Source organism: Syngnathus acus, chromosome 2, assembly GCF_901709675.1.
Source record: "Syngnathus acus chromosome 2, fSynAcu1.2, whole genome shotgun sequence".
Lineage (NCBI taxonomy): Eukaryota > Metazoa > Chordata > Actinopteri > Syngnathiformes > Syngnathidae > Syngnathus > Syngnathus acus.
Window position 1 is genome coordinate 21,083,587 of NC_051088.1, and position 13,267 is coordinate 21,096,853.

The following is a 13,267-nucleotide window of genomic DNA, read 5'->3' on the forward strand; positions in this document are numbered from 1 at the left end:
TGCTATGGCAACTCATTTGAGAGCCCCCCCCTTTCAGACTCTCTCCTTCCAACATCTAAATAAAATCTGTGCTATTTATAGAGCAAAACTAACAACACGCAATCGACACCGATCGCACATGCGAGGATGCGAACGCAAAACGAAAATAAGAGCTCACAAACACGCGCACGCGCACAGAACTGCTGCTGGGCACCAATCTGTGCCTTCAGGCTTTTGTTTGGTCATTTAGTGATTTGGAAAGTTTTAAGTTTCCAGTGTCCTAAGCTTCATTGTGAAGTCCACGGCGACGTATCAGAAACACAGTCCGTTTCAGAAAAAGCTGGACAGTGGGCTACTGTGCGCGCGCGCGCTCTCCGGATCAAGGCAACAAGAAATGGCCCGCAAGGCTTGCATGGTTTGTCAGCGGTATTGGCTGCAGTGTGTTTTAATCTCTAACCAATTGCATCTCAGCAAAGGTGACAAAAGTGGACTGAACATACTGGAGCCAGCATAGCTCTCCCAACGGAGGCAGCGAGCCAGAGAATCCTGTTTGAAGAAACAATGAGCAGGGGCTCCACTTGTCAAGAGAGGAGAACCGTGGATATGCCAAGTGGGCCCCACATCCAAAAGGGGCCAGCCCGTGTGTGCGTGCCTGTGTGTGTCTATGCCAAATTCCGTTCGATGCCACTTTTTCGTGTCACAAAAGAGAAAATTGCTCATCAACGTGTGAATGAGAATTTGGAAACAAGCAAGCTGGCTGCACGCAAAGCGCCATGCACACCAGCTGTCAGGCCGGTTGAGGTGTGGATGAATCAGTCGCTGTGTGTGGTAGGTGCGCACACGATGACTCTAAACATATTTTTACATATATTACATGTGTTTGCAAATACATACCAAAAAAAAAAATAATGTGAATGACTTCAACTTGAGTGCATTGTTTTCCCCATCCATGATAAATAAGGTCTATTCTGATTGCAAGGCAAGCTGGAAAAAAAAAGGATATGGATAGATAGAGATAGATTAGAGCAAGAAAAACGCCCAATAAATGAGGACGCCCCGCCCTCATCCGTGGGGTTGTCATGGCAAGGAGTATGACGTCACAATGGAAGGAACGCCGTCTATAAGTATGGGACATTGAGCGCGGCCGCTTTCGAGCTCGCAGAGAGGAGCAACACGTGCAGAGCATTTGGGGGGAAAATTGCATTATTTTAATTTATTTTAATGTGTTTCACTGAATTTTATTTTAAGGTGGATTTCTCCTTGTGAATTTTTATTTAAGAGGGAAGATTCGTCTCATCAGCCATGGGAAGAGGAGTGAGTAGTGCACATCTTTTTTTTTTCTCCCCTGAATCCAAAAGATGCATTCAAACAAGTGGTTATCAATTAACGCCGATGTTGCAATTAGTCGAACGACAATCTTGTTGATTTTTTGTGTCCAAACATTTCCTTGTTGTTTTCATCGCCTCGCAGCGTTTAACATAAGTTTGCATCACGAAGCGCATGTTGCATAACGTGATGTGGCTGAATACTGATGCTGAGCAACTTTGGCTCTATTTATTTCTCCGGGCCAGAAATATTCTGATTCTTTAAGCGTTGCACATTTGGGGCAGCTGTTGTTTTCTAATGGGAGGGACGTGCTTACCTTTTTATTGCACAACTTTATATAAAGTCCCATCTGCGCATCTGAGATACTTTACCAGTGCACATCTTCACAAAATGACGTTGTTGAGATTTGATTTCCACTGAGAGGGAAGCAATGGACTCTACCTGTTTGCTCAACATTGTTTTTGATGAAGTTGCTGTGGAAGTGTCGGGCTCTGCCACACCCCACCACGCTGCGCACCACTAACACTCATTATCGATTCAGCCCGAGGGATGTGGAGCTGCTCGAGGAGAGAAAACAAGGGGAGCTCTCGACCAGATTGGCGTCTTTAAGCCTCCCCTCCCTTTTCTTCTTCCTGGTGTCTCTGCATGATGCTCCTGCAAATCTGTATTCGCTCCGATCTTGGCCAATAGCTGCTCGTATTTTTTCTTGGTTCCCATAGTTGGTGAAAGGCAAACCCTGCCCCCCCATCCTCATCCCCACAGTCTCTTCCCCTCGCTTTTCTCAAATAGCCGCCGCACGTGGAAGAGATGATCGGCGCCGCTCGGCTCTCCTGGTGTGAAGAGGCAGGTGGTCAGAGCCAGAGGAGAGGATTGTTGTTTCTAGGGCTTCTCCATGTTGGAGATGATACTCGTCTGAGCTTTTTCTTTTGCTTCCCCACATCTGCCTCAAGTTGTAATAAACAGATGAGCTGAGAAGGAGTTGATGAGGAGTGGGCGGCGATGTAAGGAGACAACCAGTTACCGCATTGCCTCCACGGAAAGATCCGATAAAAGGGCTGCCCTACTTTGATTTTATGCGCGCTGTTGAGATTTGTTTATTTGAAAAATGGGCTGAGAGCTGAAATGCAGATAACATGGTTTATTTTAAAATTGTCATTTTGACTTGATGAACATGAGATTGGATTTACAAGAAACCACCACGCCTGAGGAAAAACAACAAATCAGCTTGACCTCATGTCTTTGTCACACAATCGCGGCTTTACAAAAAAATACAAATTCAAACCGATAACATCAAATTAGAGGCAGAAGACGGCGGTTTTATTTAGTTTATCCCCTCAGGTCATTATTAGTGTCAAATCATAAAGACTGTTTTTATAAATAAGAAACAAATGAAAATGTCAAACTTCTTTGTCAGAATTTTCATTCCCCTTTTTTTTTAAAGTCCTTTTCTTCAGAAGTTGAATGCATTATCTCACTCTACTGCGACAAGCTGCAATTAAGATGCTCATATGGCGTCGGCTCTCTCTTGGATCATCACAAGTGCCTTTGATTGAGATGCGCTGTTGTTCTTTTGTGGAGATGTCATTTTCAACATCACAAACATGTGCACCATACAAGAGCCTTGGAAATAATCACTTAAAGATTGTCGAGCGCCTTTTGTTTCATCCGAATCTTCATCTGGCTATTCTATGACCAGCATGTCGCAGCCCATCAACGAGAAGTGTGTTTTTGAGCAGACATTGGTGACCTCTGACCTTCCTTGTACTTTTCTGGATGACTGGACACAATGTTCCTCACTGCAGAAAGCCTTCCCGCAAGATAAAGTTGGCCGCACGGTGTGGAGCGACTCCACAAGATTCTACGCTCTTGACTTTAATCTTTGAGGCTCTTATTGGACCGAAAAGCGGCTTTGATTCAATTTGAAGACATTACGGCCCATCGAATGGCTGAGCGCTTGTTGTTTTTCGCCACTGATCCCGCATTTAGTCTCGTTCGAACGGACACCCTAACTACACGATTACTTCCATTGTTTTTCATTCTTTTTCTACCTGATCAGTCCACCCCCACAACTCCCCAGGGGGTTTAACATTCCTTCCACTTTGCAGTCATTGTAAATTCAGCAGAACTTTTTTTTTTCTCATCTGTGACTGTCCACACACTCCTCAGTGCCCTCCTGCTGTGTCCTACGTGCCGCCCCGCTCTGACTTTCCCTTCTCTCTCAAGCAAGAGTGAGTTGGAAAAAGCGTGGGAAAAGGGGACCGTTATTTCTTTGCTTCATTCATACTCCTTGACCGTCAATGAAATGCCGGCTGATGCCAAGCAGATTTTGGAGGTTGGTTTCCAAGGTACATCGTGGCTGGTTTGAAAGCTCGGGTAATGTAAATCTCGTTGCCGTCAAGCTAGCTCCCTGTCCAACAACAAGGACCATTGATTCATCCGGCCTCTTTTGTTTTGAATGCACGGTAGTGAAAGTTGCACGGGACGTGAGGTGAGTGTCAAAACTCAGTGCACTTGTCTTTCTTCTCAGCATTTATACTTTGTGGCTGAGGGGCAGTGGAAGGGGGAGGGGTTAACACATGTGGCGGACTTGGCCATTCACATCTCTCCGGAGGTGTGGCTTTGGTCACCGATGGCAACCGGGCAAAGTACCAGGAGCGCGTGCATGTTGGCGTGTTCGCGCACATTGTTCAGCACAGCTGAATGAACAGCTCAGGTATCTGATGTCAGTAAGGTCCATTCATGGGAATTCTGATTGTTATTTTGTTTGTATGATTGCCATGTGAGTTTTTTTTGTTGTTGTTATTGTTTTTATAAAGTACTTTGTTCCGTTGAATGCTGTCAAGAAAGCGCTTTCTAAATAAAGATGTATTTGATAAGATATGTGATAAATTTGACTAAATGCTTTTTTTTCTCAAAATGATGCGCTCATTAATAAGAAAAATGTCCAGAAAGTGAGCAAATATTGCACACGGGTTAAAAAAAGTCATTTTATTTCCCTCCGAGACAAATGCGCAAATCTATAATGTTTTTCTCTTTTTTTTCTAATAAATACTTTTCTATAAGGCATCATTCATCCTTGTAAAAGCACCGGTGGCAAACACATGGCCAGCGGGCCGTATCCAGCCCACCACATCATTTATTGTGACCCATTAAAATGAATGGTGTTTTTACTTCATGGTTCTTTTCAGGTTGGCAGAAGATCTGCATCAAAATTGCAGTTTTTGTTCACTTTGCAAGAATTCTTTTTTTGCCAAACACGTTGATTTGTGTTGCATGATTTTTTTTTATTTTGATTTACATTTGTTGTTAGAAAAGTAAATAATAAAGAATTTGAAAAAAAATTCACATGCCGCCAGAAGATCCCTCAAAGGGAAAAAAAACCATGACTTTGATTTGGCCCGTGATGTCCAAAGGGAATTATCTATTTCTCAACATCACTGACTATAACTACTTTTATTCAGGCAAATCAATTTTTGTGGACACTGAACCTGTTAGAAATCAACCAGCTTCAGCATCTGAACTGCTGTGGGATTATTTATCCAAAGCCAGATGGCCCCTGAGGGCCCTTTCCATGTCCAGAGGCTAAAATCTGACCGTAGTGATGCAGAACCAGTGTTTTCCCAGCTTAGCTAACCGGGGGGTGAAGTGGGGGGGTTAGGGTTCATGCAATAATAACATGTGCTGAGATCACACACTCTGTTCCAACAACTCCCTGGGAAACTTTTGGAAACATTATTAGTTTACATATTTCCATGACCAAGGACGTGTGCGGGATTTAGTGTGAAAACCCGAATGCAAAATATCGCAAGGAAGGTGAATGCTTCGCTAGGTGGACAAATGGTATGTAAGCAGTCACGTGCACTTTCCCGGCTAACGTGCTAGTGCCTCTCATCCCCTTTGAATTATAGATGAGCCTTAACTGCTAATTGGCGTTGGCTTGTCGTGATATTGCTGTAGCGACTGCAAAGTGTCCGATAGGTGGATTTCAAATTAAGAGTGACATCACCTGCATGCACCACAGGCTCACGCTCAGCCCCAGTCTTGATGTCTTCTTGATGTCTTCTGCTTTGTGGCAAGTCGCTTACACACTCTTTCGTCCCTTTGTGTTTCCAGGAAGGACGAGAGCAGTATGAGCTGGCGGCCACCTCCGAGCAGGGAGGCAAGAAGAAGGGAAAGGGCAAGAAGAAGGAGAAAGACATGGATGAACTCAAAAAGGAAGTGGACATGGTGAGTGTGTAATTGAGCCAAGGAATCTCTGGACAGTTTCTATGGAGACTCCGTCCTCACCGGCCAAGACCATTTGGAACGTTTTCAGCCAACAAAAAAGCCGTATTTTTTTGTGTTTGCAGGATGATCACAAGCTGACTCTGGATGAGCTGAATCGTAAATATGGAACAGATTTGAGCAATGTAAGATGTGCGACCTTCCACTTGATTTCAAGTTGCACCTCCTCTGCTTCGACGACATTGTTATGTCCCTGAGCTAAGGAAAGGATAAAGCCATAAAACCACGGCAGGTCCTGCCACCTAAATGATGGAGTGAAAAATTGCTGAAGGGTTCTTCATCACACTGAGTGATGCGGCACAAGATTACCGACTCTAGTGCATCAACTGTGTTGACACCTGCTTTTGCATGCGTCTCACATAAAACAAACACATATTTATTTATTTATTTATTTATTATGGATGGATATACATATTTTTTTATTTTATTTTTATTTTTATTTATTACTATGCAACATTAATCTAAAACTAATTTCACATTTGGGACAATTTACATTTATGCATCCCGACCACCAGCCTGCCTAATTGTGTGCGGCCCAGCTAGAGCTTTTGTTCATGCAAATGTTCTCCGGCTCATGCAGTGAAGATCAAGCAGAATAGTTAATCAGTGCCTTTAAACGTGGGGTCTTCAGGCTCTGCATGTGTGTGCAATGCTAATGAATCATGAATAATTTATTAGCCATAGAAAATACCCTCTGCCCTGATTTTTATTTTTTTTTGGGTGACCCTATTTTATCCCGCTACATTTCTCTCTGCGCTCATGAAGGGGATGACCCTTTTCTGTCGCTTGGTAAATCATCTTTGGTCTCCCTGGACATAAAAGTGTGTGGTCACAGTGAGCTAGTTCTGAGCTCTTTATGGTTGTTTACAGGAGAGGACGAAGCATAGTGACGCTTTTTAACTTAACTTGTCTTCGTGCCTCATTAGGGTTTGACTAATGCTAAGGCGGCTGAGAATCTGGCCCGAGATGGTCCCAATGCCCTCACACCTCCCCCCACCACCCCAGAGTGGGTCAAGTTCTGTAAACAGGTAACAGCTTGCTCCAAACGCGCTTGGACGTTACGTCCTAGTTTAGTTAAAAATTAGTGCATCCATTTTTTTTAATTACTTGGCTTCATGCAGATGTTTGGAGGTTTCTCCATGCTCCTGTGGACCGGGGCCATCCTTTGCTTCCTGGCTTACGGTATCCAGGCCGCCATGGAGGATGACCCGGCCAATGATAATGTAATGAAAGCATGAAAGCATTTCTATTGTTGTTGTGGTGTGGAAGTCTTGATGTCAAAAATATTTTTCAGTTGTACTTGGGTGTTGTGCTCTCTGCTGTGGTCATCATCACTGGTTGCTTCTCCTACTATCAAGAGGCCAAGAGCTCAAAGATCATGGACTCCTTCAAAAACCTGGTCCCTCAGGTGGCTTTTTATTTCACGTCTTATTTTCCACTGTCTCTCTTGAATCTTCCATAATTGACTGCGTCCGTCATGTGTGTCTGAAAGCAAGCGCTGGTTGTCCGCGATGGTGAAAAGAAAAGCATTAACGCAGAAGAAGTCGTCGTCGGCGATTTAGTCGAGGTGAAAGGCGGTGACCGCATTCCCGCCGACCTGCGAATCATTTCCGCCCATGGCTGCAAGGTAAAAAAGAAAGACAGCAGAAACGTGGAATTAACTCATCATTCACAGGCAATGTGATGATTCTCAGGTGGACAACTCTTCTCTGACGGGGGAATCGGAGCCGCAGACACGTACTCCAGATTTCTCCAATGAGAACCCGTTAGAGACCAGGAACATTGCTTTCTTCTCCACCAACTGTGTCGAAGGTATGTCGGAAGGTTACGTCAAGCAATAAACGCTCCAAAGCACGAAAACTTGAACTTTGTTAACCTCGACAGGAACTGCTCGAGGCATTGTGATCAGCACCGGTGACCGGACCGTCATGGGTCGCATTGCCACGCTTGCGTCAGGACTCGAAGTTGGGCGCACTCCCATCTCCATTGAGATTGAGCACTTCATCCAACTCATCACTGGCGTTGCCGTCTTCCTGGGCGTGTCCTTCTTTGTCCTATCTCTCATTCTGGGCTACTCGTGGTTGGAAGCCGTCATCTTCCTCATCGGCATCATCGTGGCCAACGTGCCGGAGGGTCTCCTGGCTACCGTCACTGTGAGTCCCAAGCCTTTGCCCGACCTCAGTGGGCTCTCAGCATCTAATCGACTTCTCGTCTTTAGGTATGTCTGACTCTGACTGCCAAGCGTATGGCCAAGAAGAACTGCTTGGTGAAGAATTTGGAAGCCGTCGAGACGCTGGGCTCCACCTCCACCATCTGCTCAGACAAGACCGGCACCTTGACCCAAAACAGGATGACGGTTGCCCACATGTGGTTCGACAACCAGATCCACGAGGCGGACACGACTGAGAACCAAAGCGGGACATCCTTTGACAAGAGCTCCGCCACCTGGGGTGCCCTGGCCAGAATCGCCGGACTCTGTAACCGTGCCGTCTTCCTGGCAGAGCAGAGCAACATTCCCATCCTAAAGGTTTCATTTCATTGTTAGCTTTCTCAAAATGGCAACATATCAATGATGCCTATTCATGAGGGATATACTAATTATATTCTCCGACAAATATACACAGCTTGCTCTTTTATTTTGGCGCCAATTAAGAGATACTAATTTAGAACTGCCGACTTAGCGTAGCAAACAATGTTCTCGCCACTGCTTATTTTTCTTGGCTTCACTTCTGTCTCATAACAGATCTAAGATTAGTACTCCAACCATGTGTTTGCTACTTTCATTCTTCCTGGTGGATAAGACAGTAAAGAAATAAGCCCATAGGCAATTTCCTTTCTTTACAGACGTCTAGCCTTTCCGAAAGGAAAACTGAACGGCTTGCAGTCGGGCCTAACAGGAGGTGCTCAATGTTTTTTCCTCTAGAGAGATGTTGCTGGTGATGCTTCAGAGTCTGCCCTTCTGAAATGTATTGAGCTCTGCTGTGGATCCGTCCAAGAGATGAGAGAGAAAAATAGCAAGATTGCAGAGATTCCTTTCAACTCCACCAACAAGTACCAGGTACCGTCCGAAAAAGGATGACAATTAGAAGATTAGAAGAGCCTGAACGGTGACACGTTTGTTTCCCAGCTTTCCATCCACAAGAATATCGCAACTGAAAATGAGTCCAGCCATCTGCTGGTTATGAAAGGTGCCCCTGAGAGGATTTTGGACCGTTGCTCTGCCATCATGATCCAGGGCAAAGAGCAACCTCTGGATGACGAGATGAAGGACGCCTTCCAGAATGCTTACCTCGAATTGGGAGGTTTGGGAGAGAGAGTGCTCGGTAAGGATCAGTAGAAGTTTGTTCAACTCATCGTGCAGTTGAAAGACTCATGACTATTTTTTTTTTGTAGGTTTCTGCCATTATAATTTGCCCGATGAGCAGTTCCCGGAAGGCTTTGCTTTCGACACTGAGGAGGTCAACTTCCCCACTGAGAAGCTGTGCTTCATCGGCCTCATATCCATGATCGACCCGCCTCGAGCAGCTGTGCCCGATGCCGTCGGCAAATGCAGGAGCGCTGGAATCAAGGTTCGCTTTTATTGCCCACTTACTACCGATAAAGTTTTCTCGATATAATTCAAAGTTAACTAAAGGCTTTTATTTCAGGTGATCATGGTGACGGGGGATCATCCAATCACAGCTAAGGCCATCGCTAAGGGCGTCGGCATCATTTCTGAAGGCAATGAGACTGTGGAGGACATTGCTGCGCGTCTCAACATTCCAATCAATGAAGTCAACCCGAGGTACTGATTGAGGGAAATGAAGGTTGTCATCTTTTCAATCACAACTGAGATGAAAGTGACCTAAACTTTGCTACAGGGATGCTAAAGCTTGTGTTGTCCATGGTGGAGACCTAAAAGACTTGAGCTCAGAGCAGCTTGATGACATCCTGAAGTACCACACCGAGATTGTCTTTGCCAGAACCTCCCCGCAACAGAAGCTAATCATTGTGGAGGGCTGCCAGCGACAGGTCGGACAATCAGTCGTACGCATAACAATTCTCGCTAAGGTACTAACAGCTCCTGTCGATCGCTCGTCGCCATACAGGGAGCCATCGTTGCCGTGACCGGCGACGGCGTCAACGACTCTCCGGCTCTGAAGAAGGCCGACATCGGTGTCGCCATGGGGATTGCCGGATCGGACGTCTCCAAGCAGGCGGCAGACATGATCCTGCTGGATGACAACTTTGCTTCCATCGTAACTGGAGTTGAAGAAGGTAATGTTGCCTCTGAACTGTTTGTGCCAAACATTTTTATTAGCGCCATTGACGTGTGCTTGTCCTACTCATTAGGGCGTTTGATCTTTGACAACTTGAAGAAGTCCATCGCTTACACTCTGACCAGTAACATTCCTGAGATCACCCCCTTCCTCCTCTTCATTATCGCCAGCATCCCTCTACCTCTGGGTACCGTCACCATCCTTTGTATCGACCTGGGAACTGACATGGTGGGTGTCTGACATCAAGCGGTGTCGTGTCTGTGACTTTGCATCGCTAAATATCGTATACCGCCTTTCAGGTTCCTGCTATCTCACTGGCTTACGAAGCAGCTGAGAGCGACATCATGAAGAGGCAACCCAGAAATCCCAAAACTGACAAACTGGTGAACGAGCGACTCATCAGCATCGCCTACGGACAGATCGGTAAATGTCAAACTAAGGTTACCATTGTGAGTTCTCTACTGTGTCCTTGTGAGATTTTTTTTCTGGTGGTTAAGTATCTAGGTCTTCAGAGATAAATAGGCGTGAAACATAAACCAGGAATAAACCCACGCTGAAAGAGAACCATGCGTTTGAGTTATGAGACGTCAGTGTTATGTTCCGTAATGAAGCCAGGAATAGGTTTGACCTGCTTGACTGAGTGGCCTAAACTATAAAAAAATAAATACAAACACACAATAGGACTGTGGAACCATCACATTATTTTATGAAAATCATTTAGTGCATTTTCATGTTTAAACAATTTCCCCAAATGGACAAATATTACAAGTCCACTGTTCTTCATCTCGTTGGTATCTCGTAATTTATCGACTGGAGGATTTAGGATTGTTTTCAGCCTAACGTCATAATGGATCCATTGACTTGGTTATCTGTAGAATGACAAATGTTTTGTCTAAATTTGTTCTAATGAACTCCAGACTAATGGCTTAATGAAATTAGGTATTGATCTCGAATTTAGTTTTACGCTCTGTCGCCATCGTGACAATGAGGTCGTCGTTCTCCAATCATGTCAACGCTCGCAGGCATGATCCAGGCCCTTGCGGGTTTCTTCACCTACTTTGTCATCTTGGCCGAGAATGGCTTTCTGCCTCGCACATTGTTGGGCATCCGCGTGTCCTGGGACAATAAGTACTGCAACGATCTGGAAGACAGTTACGGGCAGCAATGGGTACGTCCAATCACATTCGCACGGTGACCTCCGACATTCCCCGTCGTCATTTTGCTGCCTGTGTGTATGTGTAGACGTACGAGCAGAGAAAGATCGTCGAGTTCACCTGCCACACCGCCTTCTTTGCCAGCATTGTCATCGTACAGTGGGCTGATCTGATCATCTGCAAGACCAGGAGGAACTCTGTCTTCCAGCAGGGAATGAGGTTAGTGGAATACTTAAAGAAAGAAACGACTTGAACATCACGTCCATCTTCATTTACATTATACAGGAACAAGATCTTGATCTTTGGGCTGTTTGAGGAGACTGCCCTGGCTGCCTTACTCTCCTACTGCCCCGGCATGGATGTGGCTCTAAGAATGTACCCTCTCAGGTGAACGGGATGCCAGAGACTCACGACGTTCCCGCCTCGCAACGCAGTATCTGATTTCCTTGTGCTTGTTTGTTCCAGGGTCAACTGGTGGTTCTGCGCCTTCCCATACTCACTGCTCATCTTTATCTATGACGAAATCCGCAAGCTGATCATCAGACGCAGCCCAGGAGGTGAGCTGAGGAACCGTGCTTTGCTTATCTTTGCTTCTGCGAGCTCATGTTAAGTTGAAGAAACTATGACATTGCAACCTGGTAATATGTCCTCCTGTGTTTCCAGGTTGGGTGGAACAAGAGACCTACTATTGAAGACCCCATGAGCCCGTCAGCTCCTATTTTCTCCTCCACCCCTCCCATCGTTGCATGAATATTGTCTTGCTGCTCGGAATAAAATTTTAACCTCTGTGGGGGGGAGAAAAAAAATCCCCTATTGGAACATGTTTTTATATTAGTGAATGCTTGATACTACTATTATAGACACACTGAGATGGAATGTGCTGATATATGATAAATGCTAATAATGACATGAACACTGAACTTTGACTGACTATGCGTGCCTTGTTTCTGAAACAGGACCAATTTTATACATGTTTTTAACAGTTATCAATGTTCAATAAAATACGCTTGAGTCAGGTCCTACATGTTTCCTGTTCTTGTTATTGAACTGTTGTCATTTTTTTGGTCATGTTCATGCTTCACCTGATTCATTTTCCTACTAAGAATAAGATAAGAATATATACATACATATAAACAACATTTTATTTATTTATTTATTTATTTATTTATTTATTTATTTATTTATTTATAAATAAATTATAAATAATTTATTTATTTAATCACACTTGAGAACTTCCCAAAATCAAAGGATAATATTTTTGATATATTTAACTATGGCATTATTGGCAGCATTCATTCATTAATCATTTGGATTGATTTTTTTTTCATGACGCTGCAAATTACGTGCAATCAAAGTCACTGAACGGTAACATGTAACATGCATGTGCGTAACAAATATTGGTAACGTGGAACTTACCAATCAATGGGGCGGTGGGCGGGGCCATATGTGATTGGTTGAATTGCAAAGTAATTTCAAGATGATTCGCGCTCGTAGAGGACGCGGCGTGAGACTCGAATTTATCACCCCGAATGTCACTTGGTTGGAAAGAAGGAAGTAATGACGCCGTCGCCCCATTTTGACAGAATTGCCGACAACCATGCAGTATATTTCTGAGAAAATCTGAATATAAACACTAAAAAGGTAAGGAGTCAAGTGATTTAAACTTGTGATTGGACTGTGCAGTGACGTTGCACAAACTGACAACCCACTTTACCGTGCATGCCAAACGCAAATGAGAGGCGTCATACTATTAAACACGCCATCAGCTTTTGGAGGTGCAGTTCCACACTACTGCAAACTACAAGCATAATCATCAGCATATCAAGTTGCCCTTTCTCAGAGAGAAACTGAGCGCCAATCAAATCAACATTGTTGTAATTTTAAAACCAGAATTTATGGCACAGCTGTTGGTTGTATCCAGGTCGGCCGTTGTTGTTTAAGTTTGTTACTGTAGAAAGATTCAAGGCAATGCTCTCAAAATGAATCGTAATTGGCCCGCAAGTGAATGTTGACAGCTGTCTCTCATCCCAAAGAAACATCCTAGAGCCATTTGGCTTGAACTCAAATGGCCTGGGAGCTCATTAGAAGGCTGTAAAGTATTTGATGTGTTGCTGGTCGCAGTGTCAGCCCCTTGCAAATACTGTCGTTGCGGTAATATGCCTCAATATTATCTTTGTGGCATTGCTACAGCACTACACTAGATAATTTTTTTAATATTGCAATTAAATCCTTTTTATGACTATTTGTATTTAGAAGATTATATAC

At 44.4% G+C, this 13,267-nt stretch overlaps 1 protein-coding gene across 1 annotated transcript; it reads left to right on the plus strand.

Annotated features, from left to right (window-relative positions):
* The first annotated feature begins 1,113 nt into the window (after nt 1–1,113).
* LOC119119610 (sodium/potassium-transporting ATPase subunit alpha-1) lies at nt 1,114–12,024 on the plus strand. The gene is made up of 23 exons (XM_037246074.1): nt 1,114–1,293; nt 5,419–5,532; nt 5,655–5,714; nt 6,516–6,617; nt 6,711–6,812; nt 6,884–6,997; nt 7,082–7,216; nt 7,284–7,401; nt 7,474–7,742; nt 7,808–8,116; nt 8,513–8,647; nt 8,717–8,912; nt 8,983–9,158; nt 9,237–9,373; nt 9,450–9,600; nt 9,678–9,846; nt 9,922–10,076; nt 10,148–10,271; nt 10,871–11,016; nt 11,091–11,221; nt 11,288–11,389; nt 11,468–11,559; nt 11,666–12,024. The coding sequence occupies exons 1-23, from the start codon at nt 1,282–1,284 to the stop codon at nt 11,692–11,694; spliced, it is 3,078 nt and encodes a 1,025-aa protein (XP_037101969.1). The 5' UTR covers nt 1,114–1,281; the 3' UTR covers nt 11,695–12,024.
* Nucleotides 12,025–13,267: the final 1,243 nt, after the last annotated feature.

Excerpts from the sequence above, each read along its gene's own strand:
- LOC119119610 (XM_037246074.1), top strand. Across the intron at positions 6,998-7,081 it reads TCAAAAACCTGGTCCCTCAG|CAAGCGCTGGTTGTCCGCGA; the intron begins GTGGCTTTTTAT and ends TGTGTCTGAAAG. Across the intron at positions 11,222-11,287 it reads GTCTTCCAGCAGGGAATGAG|GAACAAGATCTTGATCTTTG; the intron begins GTTAGTGGAATA and ends TACATTATACAG.